The sequence below is a fragment of the Cyrtonyx montezumae genome, unplaced genomic scaffold (genome assembly GCF_038088225.1).
Source record: "Cyrtonyx montezumae isolate F1298 unplaced genomic scaffold, pur_monq_1.0 scaffold_15, whole genome shotgun sequence".
Classification (NCBI taxonomy): domain Eukaryota; kingdom Metazoa; phylum Chordata; class Aves; order Galliformes; family Odontophoridae; genus Cyrtonyx; species Cyrtonyx montezumae.
In genome coordinates, this window is record NW_027071881.1 from 975,339 (window position 1) to 991,238 (window position 15,900).

The following is a 15,900-nucleotide window of genomic DNA, read 5'->3' on the forward strand; positions in this document are numbered from 1 at the left end:
TGAGGTCACTGAGTCCAACCCTGCTCCAAAAGCAAGTACCTTTTGATAAAGGCATCTGAGAACAGGTTTCAAGACTGATGAAAAAATCATCCATTTTTTGGTATATTTGTGACTCCATTTTCAGTTGACATAAATGCATTACCTGTGAATTTTCAAATGGAATGTACAGAGTTGCAATAGATATTCAACTCAAAAATTTGATCATGTCTCTTTACCAGGCCTCTATAAGCCCTCTCTTACCAGAGTAGGAACATCTGTGAACAACTGCTTTCAAGGACCAAGTACAGGAAGAGTAAAATTTAATCCAAAATCTCTGATGAACACCTTGAGAGCTTGCTAAGAATTGCAATTACTTCCATAAACCAGACTGACGTGTTAATTCTCAAAAAAAAAAAACCAAAAAAAACAAGGCCACATATCCCACTAGTTTTATGCTTCTGTTTCACTCATTTTTTGTGCTTTAATTAAAAAAAAAAAAAGTTTTTTAAAAAATTGTTTCTTATACACATGAACTGTATTATATATTTTACAAGGGCTGCTCTGAAAGTAATGCCTCCTGTTTTATGATGTCAGCCCACAATGTCAGAGAGCAACCAGTGCATGTGAGCACAGTAAGGGCTGGGTGGAATGTTTCTGCAGGGGTGACAGTGACACCATATCACCTCTGCTGGTGCTGATTTGTGGCAGCACAGCATGCTTGCTCTTGCTCACTGCTGGTAAAAATGCACAGCCAATGGTGGTAACTGTGCTGAGAAACAGCACTTTGTAGCTGACAGCTTGCTCTATCAAACAGTGTGATTGTGCTCTTCGCATCTGTTGTAGTCTCAAAGGAAATAAGGAGGCATTACTTTTGGTGCAACTGATGTATATGTGGCCCAAGACAACTCCTCTTCACTCAATACAGCCCAGGCAAGCCAAAAGGTTGGACACCCACGAACTACACATTGTGGTAGACAGTAACAACAATAATAAGCTGTTCAGCAAAGTAGAAACAGAAGGGAGAAATCCAGATGCTGCAACATTACATGTTCAATTATCATCTCAAGTTGCAGAAATCTTTTGATGCTTGCATGTGAAAAGAGAAAGTATCTCCCTAAACCAAAAAAGGCTATGGAGTTTCATCCAGTGATTTATGTAGCTTTACTCAATGCAGCTTGCTGAAGGACTAAATAAACAATTTCAGCTTCAAGAGCTGAAGCCCCAGATTTATGACATTTCAGATTGAGCACTGGTAATTCATTATTGCAATAAATAGAACAGAATCCAAGAGAACCACAGAACAACCTAACTCTTTGCCATTACACTCACACCATTAGGCAACGAGAACACTTACAAGTTCTTTGCATCTTTTATGCTTTTTCCTCACTTCATGCTCGAGGTTTTCACATTTTTTGCGCTTTTTCTTGAGTTCAAATTCCTGCACAAAACAAGCAAAAATAGATCACTAAGACCATGTTCATAAAACTTCTCTGATCCAACACGATACTGGCTTTTTCTGTTTTCTTAAGAAAATCTTTGTTACAAACATGAATGACATATACACCTAAAAAGTTGTTTGTCTGGTTTTTTTTAAAGGTAGTGCAAATAAAAGACTTTTCAAGTAAAACAGCTGCTCCTCTCTTCCTCAACTCTTTCAACTTCTGGAAACAATTCTCTATTTCTCAGTTGTAAAAACCGTACATATTTGTCTAGGATAGGATGAAGGGCAGAATGTGAGGAACAAGTAGACAGAGTTGTGGAAAACATTCATATTGAAACACTAGCTGTGCTGAATTAGCTCTTATTCTAATCCTAACAACATCTAACAGACAGCAGGCAACCCTGTTTATGTGTGTTTATCTGTGGTTACTTGCTACCACTTCTTGGTTCCCCAGGTGAATAAAAATGTTTAAACCTCGCTGTGAAATGTCCCAGTTTGCTGGAGTAATTCACAAGGGCTATACTCCTCATGACATCTGCCTTGGGTCAGTCATGTCTGTTCAAATAATGCTGAACTGAATGCATCACAGAATGTATTGGCACGGCTTCCATTCAGTTCAGTCTGATGCATATCCCTGCCAATTCAGCACGATTCCTGGAGCTGCCACCCAGCAACACTTTCCCCACAGAGACAACTCTTCAGGCTGCATCTAAAAAGACTTACATTCCCAAAATCTTTGCCTGGATTCTATGGGTGAAAATTCAAGAGAAACTTGAACTCCTTCATCCCAAACTAGAGTGTCTTTGCTCTGGAAGGAAAGTGCCAAAATGCACAGACTTTCCTGCACCCACAGACAGGGCAACAACTCACCAGTTGCTGTATCTGTTGGCTGCTCTCTTGGTCTGTTACTGCATTTTTTGGAGGGAAATTTTCATGTCCTTCCAAGGCAGGGCCCAATGGTAGCACACTTGGTTCCACCTGGAAAGCAAGCGAGATCTCAGAGCTCAGGGACAGCCAGAAGCACCAAGGGAGAAGATGTTCTCCCAGCCATAACACCAAAGATAGCAACCTCTATCACGAAAACTAATGATCTTCTCCAAACTGAAGGATTAGAAAGGTGGATGCCATGCTAGTGCTTGGCCAGCCACTGAAGACCTGTCTTGGGCATCTCAGGGGGCCCAGCACTGCTCTAACAAGCTTCACTACACTACTTACATGCAATAACAGGCTCCAGGATAAACTCTCAGGTCTGAGTTCATTTTGTGCCTCATCTAAATTTTCAATGAGAGGCATCAGCAACACTTCCCATGATTCTCTCCAAAACAGTAAACATAGCTGGAAGGTGATTAGATGGGAAGATAGTACCCCCTTAAACAGCCAAAAATGAAAGATCAGCCAAGATCTGAGCATCCAAAAGGCAGGGAAGAGCAGAGGGTATCAAGAAAGGGGGCATCCCACCTCGGCTGCTGGTGAGAGTGACAGAAACGTGCTGTGCCATATGTTCTACCACCAAACAACGCAGAAACAAGGAAAACCTTTCACAACTACTACAGGAGGATGTCTGGATGATAGCTGACATGGCTCAGTCTGTCCAGACTAACTCCTGACAGCAGGATAAAGCCTGAGGTAGGCAGAAGAAACAGGGCCATAAAGCTTTTTCTTAAAATGATGAAGTTATTTTTGATAACTAGGTTTTAGGAACAGGGGATGATACTCATGAAAGTGAAGTTGTGCAGTGAAGAAGCGGGAGGACTTTGTGACTGCACCTCAGCCTGAAACCTTCAGCTATCTGTCACCAGCAGCAGAATTCCCCATTTCACTCTGAACATCTGCAGTGAGGGATCTAGGTTACTCAGTCTGAAATCCCTTCACAGTCAGTTATCAGGACAGCATCCGAGCAGAACACGTAACACAGACTCTTTTAACTACTTCAGACTTGAAACCCTGGTTTCAACTACAACTATTTTCATGTTGAAAGCCAAAAAACCTTAAGACATCAGGCAAGCCCAGGCTAACAGAGTTTCCAGATTTTCTGCTACAGAGCTGTTGCTTGAAACAGGAAAGTCCTGAAACTGATATCCTGCAGTGAGCTCAGGGACTTCCTAGAGCCCTGGAACTGGGGAGACATGGGAGTCCCATTAGGGAGACTAAGCCCCAGTCTCAAGGTCCTCCACCCAAGCCATGGGGCCTTGTGAGTCTTCATATGCTTTATCAAAACACTGTATTTTAGTCAGCTTTAATGAAATAATGTCTCAAGGAATGCTAGCAGATGACACCTAAGGTCAGATACCTGCTACATGCACTATGCTTAGCAGGCCATATTCTCACAACAGATACATAAGACAAATCTGCCTGTTTGTAAGCACTTTTCAGTAAAATGATAAATAAAATTATTATATTTCTAATTAAAGACAGCATCATCACAATCCTGCCCCCCCAAAAAATGCTGAAGCATCTTCCACCTAACTATGGTCTGCTTCCCTGCTGTGCCAGGGCAGCCCTGCACAATGTCTCAGAACTGGACCAGGAAACTGATGCAGGTTATGGAAAAGTGTGAAGAAGGCAGTGTTTGCTGGGCTGTTTTTAACCCAGATTTGTTCTCTAGTCCCTAACACCCTGCAACTCAACCCAGCCTACAGCAGCACAACTGGAAGAGCAGTGGGAACGTGCAGCAGATAGCAGGAGGGTGTTTAAACCAGCACTGCCACAGTGCGAAATGATCGCTACATATCGCTGTAATCAGAGATAAGCATCACCCCGTAACCCCAAATAAAAAAGCAGAGAGATGAGAAGGGGAACAGAGAAAAGGGAATTTTCAGCATCACTAAGAGGAGAAGCAAGTTCTTTACACCCTGCAGAAGTTCCTGGACAGTCGGGGGATACAGCCCTGACACACTGCTGGGAAGGAGACAGAAGAACAAAATCATTTCTCGTGGTTCCTGTGGTTTTTGCTACCTTCAACCTCAACACAAGCACCCACACTCAGCCACTGAGCCTGGGGCATCCTGCACTACGGGACTCAGCCTGGAGGTGGGCAGCAGGTCCTCACTCTCTGATGCTATTTGCTATGTTCAGATGAGAAATCGTTGGACAATGAGGACAGACTCTCCTGATTCTGAAAAATGAAGAGCAGCTGTAAGAAAGGATATAATGCAGAATCTGACAGATTCTGCAGGGTCAACTGAAAAACAAGGGCTGTTCAAGGATGACTAGGGCAGAGCAGACCAAAATGACAAATAAAAGAAGTCTGTGCATCCATCCTCATCATGGAGGAGCTGGGGGGGTGGGGGGGGGGCGGAGGTGTGGGCTCATCATGGCAGAAATCTCAAACTGTGAAGAACAGAGCTGAGGATCTCAGAAATCGAACTACCTACCAGAAGAACTGTGGAAATCAGTACAATAAACAGTAACGGTATCAAAATTGGTCAATATTCATCTGAATTAAAGAAAACACACAAACCCTCCAGAATGAACTGAATCTCTCAATTTCAGCTTGCAACTGAGTGAAAATGTGTACTACGTCACCTCTCCAATACAATGCAGAACAACTGGAATGTTTTAACCAGATTCCAGTGGGCATCTGGGGAAACAGACCCGAATATTTGACATCTGTCTCACAGGATAACCAATGGAATTGCAACAAAGAACATTCAAGTACTTAAATCTACATTTGGAAAAAATAAAAATAAAAATCAACCCCATGCTACACTCCTGAATCTATAAAATGGGTGAGGAAGTGGTAAGTACAGGCTCCCTGGTACTCCACTAGGCTGCTTTTTTAAAGGCTTCTGCAGACACTAAGCTGATGCAGGAGAGGAAGGGCTTCCTTGGGTAAATATCTGGGGAAAACGGGAAGAGAGAAGCAGCAGGAGCCGTGCACCCCAAATACTGATGTGGTGATGAAACAAAAGGTGAAGGATCCTTGTGACACTGAGAGGTTACAATGTGGCGTGGGACAAATGATGCTCCAATAGAAACCAATGCTTAGACAAAAATCAAAGAGCTCTGTTAGGAAAGGGAGAGAAAACTTCGTTATGCCACTCTGTGGGATCCTGCATGCTGCAGAACTTCCCGTGACACAAAGAAGACTAACAGCGAATAACGAAAGGAGTGAGAATCCCCCAGGAAGGAAAAAAATGGCAGAAGGAGCAGGGGGACAACAAACGAGAGCAGCCGGCAGCACGCAGGCGGGATCATTCTCCCCGGGACATCACAACTCAATGACCAACCGCGGGGATGCCCCCGCAGGGGATCTCACCAGGCGCCAGCGGCCCCACGCTCGGGCTCGGGCGGCCCGGCCCGGCAGGAGCACCCCGAGCTCCCCGCACCGCAGCGCGGCCGCCCGCCTTCTCCCGCCCGCCTTCTCCCGCCCGCCCCCTCAGGGCCGCGGCCTCGGCACGGAGCGCCGTGAAGCGCCGCGCCAGCAGCGGGCTGGCACTCAGCAGAGGGGCCGAGCCGCTCTACAAGGCCCCGCGCCCGGCACCGCGGCCCGGCCTTACCTCACCTGCCCGTGCGCGGCTCTCCGGGGGAGGCGGCGCCGCAGGGATTGCCGGGCCGGAGCGCCGCGGCCGTGCAGGGGCAGGGAGGGCCGGGCCGGGCCGGGCCAAGCCAAGCGTGGGCCCGCTCCGCAGCGCGGCCAATGCGGACGCCCGGCGCCGTGACGGGCGGCTCCGGATGAGGGCACGGCGGCCGCGCGGGGCTCGGGGCCACCCCCTCCGGGGCCTTTGGTCCGCCATCGCCGCGCGCTGGAGCCGTGCTTCCCCCTCCCGGCGCTGGAACGGGTCGTTTGAAAACCGTAATGAAATAACAGGGCTCTCGGGCAGCCGACCCGCTTATCTCACCTTCTTGTGTGCTGGGTCTCCCGAGCAGACCTCTTTCGCTGCGGGCGGGTGTTTGCTGCGGGTATTTAGCGCTGGGCCCGGGCAGGCGGCAGCAGCGCTTGGTACGGAGCCCCCGGAGCTTTTAGAGGAACGCACGCACTCCCTGAAGTTGTTCAGCGCGATTTGCCGCTGCAGCCGCAGCACTTCTTTCTGCGATTCCCGCAGCAGCCGGTCGAACTCCACCACGTTCAGGCAGCGAGGGTCACCCTGCGGGGAACGGCAGCACACAGCGCATCGCTGTCCGGCTCCAGCAGGAGCAGACGTAGGCACGAACTGCAAAAGTGCTGCTCAGCAGGTACCAGCACAACACAGGGAACAGAGCACACCAAAGCTTCGCTTTCCTGGGCCCAACTCCTCCAGAGCAGTCATTTTGCATCCCTCGTGTCAATACATAATTTCTCCCACAGCCTGCAATACTTTACAGTTATCCCAGTGTAAAGCTAGGCTAAAAAGGGCTTTTCTAAGTGCGCGCTTTCTAAGTGTTCGCCAGCAGAGAGCGTGTCAGGATAATACAATTTCATTTCTTTGTTCCACAGCAAAACAAGAGCCTCAGCTGGGTTCCTCTCCTTCGTGCATGCCTGGTGGTTTGGGCTTTAATGTTGGAAAGAAGAAGCATATCTGAGACTTGATTGCTTTTGACTCAGGACGTTTGGCTTTTTAAAGTGTTACTGATTTCTGACCAGCGAGGGTTTGTGTGGATAGGCTTCAATCAGCACAAGCAGTCAGTCCTATCCACACTGGACGCAAAGCCAGCAGCTTTTAAAAGAAGCCAGTGCAATTTTAGTTTCACTAGAACAGTGAGAATATGGCACCAGATTGTGTTAATTCCTCAAAGGTTTTCAGATTTCAGGAAGCTGAAAAAAACCACGTACCTGCATGTCCATACAGACATACAAAAGCTGGTTATGAAAACGTGTCCTTACAAATATGCTGCTGAAGGAGACATTGCTCATTCCCCTGGAAAGCTCCTAAGCCAGTGAATTCACTGCATAATTGGTAACCAGGACAAATTTAATCTGCTTCCCTGTTCAATTCTTATTCACCCTAAAAATAGCATGTGCTGTGCAAATACAGTCTGTGTAGAAAAGCATAGTTACTCTCAAACAACAAAGGGGAAACCAAGGCACCATTACTAGGAACTGATTACAGATTCAAGAAGTGAGCAGCTGGGCCCTCTGCAAGACACACATCCAGGCTATCAGGGTGATAGTTCTTCAAACAAAATTGGCTGGAGCTGCCTAAAATGCTCCCTTCCCCCACCAGCTATAAAATAGAAGCAGCTATTCTCATAGAAAACCTTCAAAGCTGAGGGGGGGTGAGGGGGAAGGAGGGGGGGGGGGGGGAAGAGAGCAGAAAAACCCTCAGTCTTCCACTCAGCTCCTATTATCTATGTCTTCTGCAGCTGCCTTGCCATTCCCTGCAGCATCCAAGAATCCCCGCTGCAAGAAATGGCAACCTGGTGGAACCTGGAGCTGGGCCTTGCAAACCTGTCATTACAGCATGATCTCAGGCGCACATCTTATCCTGAGAGCTCTGACTTGGCAAAACAAAGCCCACACTTTCGTAGCCTGGTATGCATGTTGTCCTACCACTGGAAATGAATGGAATACATCTGTTTCATAGCTACTGAAATAATTGTGCTGAATCAAGTGCACTAGATTAAATATTATTTGGCTACAAACTCTGAGTATGCACATAATATCTCTGCTTATAAACCGCCTCATTGGCATAATGCATTTTGCATGCTGCAGACAGATTAGGGGCATTTCAAATTTTAACTAGCTGAGAATTAAAATTTAATGAGCAGCTTGCTTGGAAGATAAATGGGAAAAAAAAAAAAACAAGATCAGATAGAATGATTTCCTCTCTGGCAATTTTTCTCACTCATGTACTGATGGCCCTCATTGCTGGTGCCTTGGCAGGTCACACAGATGGCCTCACCTCCCCAGCCAGGAGTGTCTCCCATGCCCTAGCAAGGCAGCAGCTGAAGTCTCAGCAGCCCTGAGGACTGCACCCATGTGTATTTCCTTGGCCAGTAATGAATCTTGCTTTCCTGCCTTTGTCACATTCTTCTACAGTTTGTCAGTCTCCTATCCCTGGGAGATTCAGCTTGCTCAGCATGCTCTGCTGTGAAAATGAGAGGGTTTGTTCCCCCCTCCGTGGAAGGTGTGCGGCAAGCAGTCATGGGGACAGGAAGGAAATTTGTTCTTGACTATAGAATCCATTCAGACCTGGATAACTTTCTACAGTGATTTAACGCCAGCAGGGATCACTGGGGCAGCTCTGCACAGTGAACAACACCCAATTATTCTTGTCTTGACTAGATCTGTGTTTGGGAAAGAGGGAGAATCTACATTAAAACCCATAGTTAAAGTGAACAGATGCAGAGCTCAAGGAATGAAATAAAGCTGCTTTTAACAAGAAAGCATTTGTCACGTAAATATTCCTGTGAGTTCGTAGAAATAGAAGTACTGTTTCTGCACTGCTGGGTGCAGGAACATAGCAGTGCATTTACCACTTCCGTACTAGTGAAAAAGGGAGAATGAGAGTGTATTAACTGACCTGCACTAAAACTGTGCAGCTTGTAAACAAAAGACATATCCGATATGACCAGAACAGATTGCTGTAGCCACTTTGAATGGGAATTGTTTCTCCTAGTTTCAGCTGTCTGCAGACACTCCTTTTTGAACCATCTCAGAGTAGTGCCTTTAGACAGTGACATGTCCAAGCAGTTTTACACACGTGTCTCAGGATGAGCTGAATTCTCCCTTTTATTCCTCCATTTATTCTACTAGGTTCTGTGCTGGGCCACCAGCCCATGTCCAGACATCAGCACTGTTTCATGAATCCCCACCCTCATTTTAGGATGCATACCCCTAATAACAGTAACACAAGCGTGCATCTAGGTATCACCACTATGATGGCTGCGAGCACACAGAAAGCTGCTGCTGAGGGCGTGCAGTCTGGAGTGATTCTTGGGAACATGCTCTGGTTTGCTTTTTAAAGGAATGCTTCAAAAGGAAGTCCTGCTTCTACATCTTGCTTGAAGCTCAGCACTGTGAAAGGCCATCCTATATCTGTGGCTTCTGGGGTTTTCCAGGGGGACAGTTTTGGTTGCTGATGGAAATGGCAGGCAGCCATGAATTCTCCCAGAGGGAGAACTGAGAACCTCTAGCACACTCTTCTGGAGGGTCTGGATTCTGTCTTGGCCACACGCTCCTCTAACTTCCCCATACTAAATACTCTGTTTTCAGTCTGCCCTTGAGACTAATTGCCATCACACTGCTGGAGCCTGATTCCCGATGTTACTGCTCTGCCTGCACCCAGCCACTGCACCATGTCCCAGACGTATCTCACCTTTCCTGCAATGAGCTTAGCCTGCAGCTCCCGGCACTCCTGCTGCAGAGCTTCAATCTGTTTGTCTTTTGCCAGGAGAGCACTGGCTTGCTCTGTCAAGTCCTTAGCACGCTGGCGAGCAAATGCTTTTTTACACTGCTCCAGGCTGGAACCCTTCAGGGGCACTGGAGCAGATACCTACACCGGAGAGAGCAGCAAGAGAGAAAGCCACACATTGGTATTAGCCAACTGTCACCCAAGGTGTCATCAGAGACCAGGGCCAGGAAATGCAGCCTAACCCCAAAGGACAGAGAGAGAGGGGCACAACAGGCATATGGAAAAGCTGGAGGAAAGAGGAAATGCTTCTTTGAGGAGCAGATCTAAAAGGAAGTGGGAAGGAGAAGGTGCTCTGCAGACGAGGCGACACATACACAGCACAGAGGGTGAGAGGCAGAGCAATGACAGGTGGATAGGAGAGGAAGATAAGATGAAGGGAGAAATATGGGGAGAGAACAGTGGAGTGGTGGAGAGAAGAATGGCAGGAAAGATGAGCAAAGGGTGAAGGTGGCCAAGTCAGGAAGGGAAATGGAGCTTCTATAGGGTCTTTGAAAGGCAGTGGGAAAGAGCTTCTGCAACAATGAGTGGAAGATGCAGTCAAAAGGAGAGGCAAGACAGCTCTCAGCAGGAGTCCCCATCCCTAAGGCCAGCACTCCCATGGGGTACCAGTATCATGGGTGAGCACCCTGCACGTTGGTTTTCCCAGGGCTCAAACAGCCACCATCCCAAAGTTCCACTCAGGGAAAAAAAATAAAACAGCATTTGTTCAGTTGATGGAGGGTCTGCATAGCTGTTGGTTGTATAGGAAATGATTTTTCTTGGCATAGTACCTGACAAGTCCATCTGGCAGCAACTGTTGCACTGCAAATACCAAAATTTTGTGACAGATGTGTCCCCAGAGCGATGCAGGGCCCAGGGACAGAGAGGATAGGCAACGCCAGGAAAATCCCCTACCTTCCCCTGCCAGCAAAACTTCTGCTTCTTCTTTCAATCCTAGAGGGTTGGAATTTCCCCCCCTACCCCTTTGTGTCCTTCCAATGGGAGAACATTTTTCCCCTACTCTGCTGCAAGCTACCTTTATGTAGCTCATGCAAATATTTGTCTGCAAAACGTCACGTCCTACAGCCATCTCCCACTATTCCTACACCACATCAGAAAACACAGCGTTAGCAAAAAGCTCTTCTTTGGTTTGAGAAAGAAAAAAACATGCCACTTGCAGAAAAATGCTAGTGAGGTGTGGATGAGACAGAGCAGAATATCTCACCCCTTCCTGTTTTGTTTTACCACACTCCTCTTCTTATTCAAATACTTCCTGTTTCTTTTCGATGAAGTCAGATGAATTATTTTTCATGACTAGCTCAGAGAAAGCTGAGCTAATTACCTAAATTAATACTTTACGTTAGATCAGCACATTTACAGCAAGAAACCAATTAGAAGGAAATTGCTCAAAACCAGCTCCCCAGACACGAGCCGGAGAAGCTGGTGATGTTTTTTTCCTTGGTTCAGTTTTGTGGTTTTTTGCCATGTTGCTTGCTGATGTACAAAGAAAGTTTGCCCCACGGCCTTGCCAAGTTAATTAAAAAGAAAAGAAGAGGTCTTTCTGTCCCAACAAAAGCAAAAAACAAGAGGTCCCAGGGGCAAGGTGCTCTCCTAGCCCAGGTCCCAGCCCAGCACAGCGGAGGCTCAGCACTCACGACTTTGAGGTTGGCCTCCTGGAGTTTCCGGGCTCTCTCCTCCAGGCGTTTGGCGATCACTGCCAGCTCTGCATTTTTCCTTTTCAGGTGCTTAACTTTCTCCTCTGTCTCAGGGAAGCAGCTCCTGCGCTGGATAATGGAAGGATAGGGTCGAGGTGAAACCTTACTCAGCGTCCCTCTGCATTGCTTATACACCCACCTTCACTTGTCTCCTTCCTGGTCACCAGAACCTTTGCTTTTCCTGACATTTTGTGAATGTGACATATCAGTTCCCCAAAGAAGCCCCACTCCAGCCCATGGTCTCTCTGCTTCCTGCTGTTCTCTCTGCTCTTTGAAGGCTCTGCCTTTGCCATCTGGGACTTGGCACCTCTCCTGTCTGCCGGCCCCTTCCAAAGCCTGTCCCTATTCATCTCCCTGCTGCTCCAGTATTCAACACATCGCCGTGGATTTGGGCTGCAGCACCATGTTACAATGAGAGCTTTGCCGCTGTCCCTGCTCCCCTGACACTGAAGCATGAGTTGAGGAGATGGGGAGAAAGCTGCCATGGACTTTATGATGTTTGCAAACCAAATTTCTTTTTCCTTTCTATTGATTCTGTTCGCTCTTAATCCCCTTTTATTTGTTATCTGTCCGTTTCGATAAGCTGCTCCTTGTTCTCTCAAGGTCATACCCAGATGTGTTGTGCTGTCTTTTCACATCAGCAAAAACGTCAGGTCAGCTGATCCTTCCCATTATTTCCTTCACTACCTCTGTGAGATTCCACCAAGTGTATGTGCTACTTTCACTGCCTTATTTGCTTTCCTTCAGTCAGAAGACAGAGATGATTTTTGAGAGTAAGATTTGATGATAGCCTATATGACTCGTTTGCTAAAATCCATGGTTGTCAGTGGGTGATCCCCCCTAGTGTGCAGGGCATGCTGAATTTATGCTTTTAGTATAAGAAAATTATCTAAAACGTGTTTTGAATTTGGTTATATACATGTTAAATGATTACTCTTTAAAGGGTATTTTGAAGGGGAAAATCAGCATGAACTGCCCTTTTCTCAGATTCTTTCCTGCCTTCTTCTGATCCTTTTTAAACAGCTGCTGTAACATATGCACTGGGAAAAAAGAAACACTTTTGCCTAGGAGGACAATATGGCCCTACACTTTCAAAAGTGCATGGAGAATGAACAATGTGAGGTCCTTCCCTTTGCACAGTGCAGTTCAGAGCTACAGATGCTGATGAACTGAAAGGTTACAGGGTTGGGCTGATGCAGCTCTGTCAGCACTGCAGAACTTTGCCCCTGAGTGACTACATCCCTGCACTGCAAGGCTTCCCAGACAAGGATGCTTTATGGTGATGATGCAGTAGGGAGAATCCCCTCTTCTTATTTCCTAGCTGCCAACCATGGGCCTGGGAGCTGAGGAGGTGGGGGTGGAGCAGAATGGGCAGCCTGCACTGTGGCAACCTGGCCTGCCTTTGGGTGCTGGGGGTGCATCTGGAATCAGGTGCCAGTTCCCACTGAGGGGGCACGGCTGCATTGTAACCCAGAGCAGTGACTGAATCAGTGTTTCTGCTTTTCTACTTAAAGAGGAAACAAGAGCGACTTCCCCCTCCCCCACTGTCAGCTTGCTGCTGCTTTGCTCTCTGCCAAAGCTGGCGGCTGTGGAAAAGCCTCTTGCAGTTGCCAGCAGGCAAGCAGTGCTGGCAAGGATGTCAGGGAGGGCATCAGCAGGTCACAGCGAAGGGGTCCTGCTCAAGCCAATGATGGGTGCAGTGGAGAGACACCCAGGGGCCCAAAACACCCTGGCCCCCTTTCTCTCCCAGCTGACCCCATGTGCCAGCTCTCTTGGAGCTAGTGGCTCATGGCCACTTATCCCAGCCAAGACTCCCTCCCCATGCATCATCCACACTGGTGTGCCTTGAGCCAGCCTAGTGCCTGGCCAGGGTGCAGGATGGGGCCATGTGCTGTGCTCACCAGCAAGCTGTTCTCCTCAGCAAGGCTGGAGCAGCGGTGCCGCAGGTCCTCCAGTGCACTCAGGAGCTTCATGTTCTGGCTCACAAGGAAGCCGTAGTCAGCCCCACTCTGCAAAACAGCATGGGAAATGCAAGGAAGGGCTTTACTTTTCCAGAGCAAGGGGGACATGGATGTGTGCCCACTCCAGCCCCATAATGAGCCCAGCCTGGGTATGTGGGGAGGCCAGCAGGGTCAGAGTGAAGACAGCAAAGGAGTAGGGTGAGACCTACTGATTTCAGGAGGAGGAGAGGGACTGTGCATCCACTGGGGGTGCCAGAAGCAATAGCCATAGCTGGACACCCCCAGCTCTGCCTGACTATCGTCAGCTGCTCCCCTAGGGGTGCACCACTAGTGATGAGGAACATGAGGGATGTGGCAGTGAAGAGAACTCCAACCCCATAGCCTGTGCCTGGCAACCAGCATGAATGGTTCCCCCTTCCAGCACCATGGGCCAGCAGGATGGATCACCCTCTGCTACATCAGGGTATCAACTTCCACCTGGGAAAAAAGCCCATACCCAGACACTGTCCTCAGCTGCTTGCATTTTGACACTGTACTACTTAAAGCAGCTTGGAACACAAGCAGAGCCAGCAAGAGCACATTCCATGACACACCAGACACGTGCTCCTCCCCGTGCCTCAGGAACCAGCAGCCTCCAGCACTGCAGTTTTTGGAGGCAAAGAGACCTCCCTGCACACCTCCTCATACCAGCTCAGGTTCAGGAGCCACAGAGGAGCCCAGCCCCAATGCTCACTGTGTCAGCTTCGGCAGCGGAAGGAGGCAATGTGCTAAATTTCTTTGCAAAACACCACCTTAATTTTGTCACATCAAAAGCAGCAGCAGCTCTGCTGGGAGCTGTATATATAGCTTGTGGTTACTGCTTCCTGTGCAGAGCAGCTCACCACAGGCTTGCTGCTGAAGCAGGGTCCCAGAAAGTATTTTCGTGTGTTAGCAAAACTCAGGGCCAAGCTATTGCTTCACAGTCACCATATGGCAGCAGCAAAGCACGCACCTCGGGCAGACCTGGCCAGATGTTCTCCCGGCAGCCAGGCCAGTCTTGCAAGACCCAGGATGACTTTGCTGGTGCCACTGGATGGATAAATCCTTCCTGTTACGTGGCTCTGTGTGTGCAGTTCATCAGCCAAGTCTACAAGTGAAATGCTTTTTGCTACCAAGACATACCTCACAGGCTCTCCTAGTAGCAAGAACTTAGGCTGGCAGCTTGCAGCACAAGGATGCTCCTGAGCTCTAGGAAGTATGAGACTGTCTAAAACTCAATGCACTTTTGAACAAAACTGGTTTGGCTTCTTGATCACTCCAGTCTATTAAAAAGCATAAGAGACCACAAAGCCCACCCCACCAAGACCCCTGGCACAGCTCAACACAGCAGGCAGCATCTCATCCCTATATGGAAATGCCTTGGCAAAGCAAGGAGGATAAACAGGGAAAATAACAGAAAACCAAAACAAACAAAAAAAAATCAAAGCTCCAAACCATCTCCAAAGTTAACCCACCCCTTTCAGCTGGCCTCTCCCAAGGTCCCCACAACCTACCAAGCCCTCTGAGCCTGCAGGAGGGGAAATTAGATGTACCAAGTTCCCAGGCCTTTGGTAGAGCTGTCTGTAGGTGTCCACCCTGCAGAACGCCCAGGGTTAAGAAAGGTGGAGCAAAATGTCCCATGGGATTATAATTCCACTTGTGGGAAAGCAAACACATATTTATTTTCCTCTTTTCTTTTCCACCCCTAGGCATGGCGAAGAAGTCACAGAACCAAGTGCTGCTCACACTGCACAGCCCATTGCTCTGGTCCCAGGTCCTGCAGCATCACTGGTCCCATCCCTGCTGCTTTACTGGCACAGCGTGTGTCCCAGAGAAAATTTCCACCTCCAGGAACAGCCAAGCCCCTCCTGGTGCCCAGGCAGGGGACACTGTGGGTGCCAACAGGGGCACAGAGCAGGTTGGGGGCACAGGGAGGGGTCCTGACAGCATTTTCCAGGCAAGCACAGAACAGCTGTGAGCTGGTTTGGGGCTGCCATCCCTGCAGCCAGGAAGGCAGCCCTTGGGATGAAGTCAGAACGCATTATTTCCATCTCTTTGCTGCTGACAAGAAGACTCAAGCTTTTCATCATTGCTCTCAGGCACCCAGCACGGCCAGGCACGTTCAGCCTGGGGCAGGAGCCGGGGTGCCACAGCCTGTCCCCTCTGTCAGCCAGGCTTATGGCATGTCAGCACAGTGCTTCTGCAGGGAACATCTGCACTTCCAAAGTGGCTGGGTCTCTGCTGGGAACCAATCCTATTACAGGCCCATTTCAGTCTTTAAAACCTCCTTTCTGTAGCCACAAAACAGTGTCTTCACCAGGCCCAGACACAGCCCCAGAGCCCACCAAACAGCAAAGCCCAGGCTGTGCTGAGCTCTGGGGGGATGCCCTGGGCACTGCTCGAGGACAAGCCAGCCAGCAGCATGGCTGCCCCCCACTCCTAGGCCCCACTGCAGCCTTAGGGCCTCACCAGGA

At 48.5% G+C, this 15,900-nt stretch overlaps 1 protein-coding gene across 1 annotated transcript in view; it reads right to left on the reverse strand.

Moving 5' to 3' along the window:
- The window catches only part of TSPOAP1 (TSPO associated protein 1), a 63,409-nt gene that overhangs the window by 37,752 nt on the left and 9,757 nt on the right, over window positions 1–15,900 (reverse strand). The window contains exons 2-7 of the mRNA XM_065731680.1: window positions 13,349–13,456; window positions 11,388–11,516; window positions 9,658–9,834; window positions 6,262–6,507; window positions 2,291–2,398; window positions 1,334–1,417 (exon numbers count right to left, since the gene is read on the reverse strand). Of these exons, the coding sequence (XP_065587752.1) occupies window positions 1,334–1,417; window positions 2,291–2,398; window positions 6,262–6,507; window positions 9,658–9,834; window positions 11,388–11,516; window positions 13,349–13,456 (852 nt within the window). The remainder of the gene's footprint in view (window positions 1–1,333; window positions 1,418–2,290; window positions 2,399–6,261; window positions 6,508–9,657; window positions 9,835–11,387; window positions 11,517–13,348; window positions 13,457–15,900) is intronic.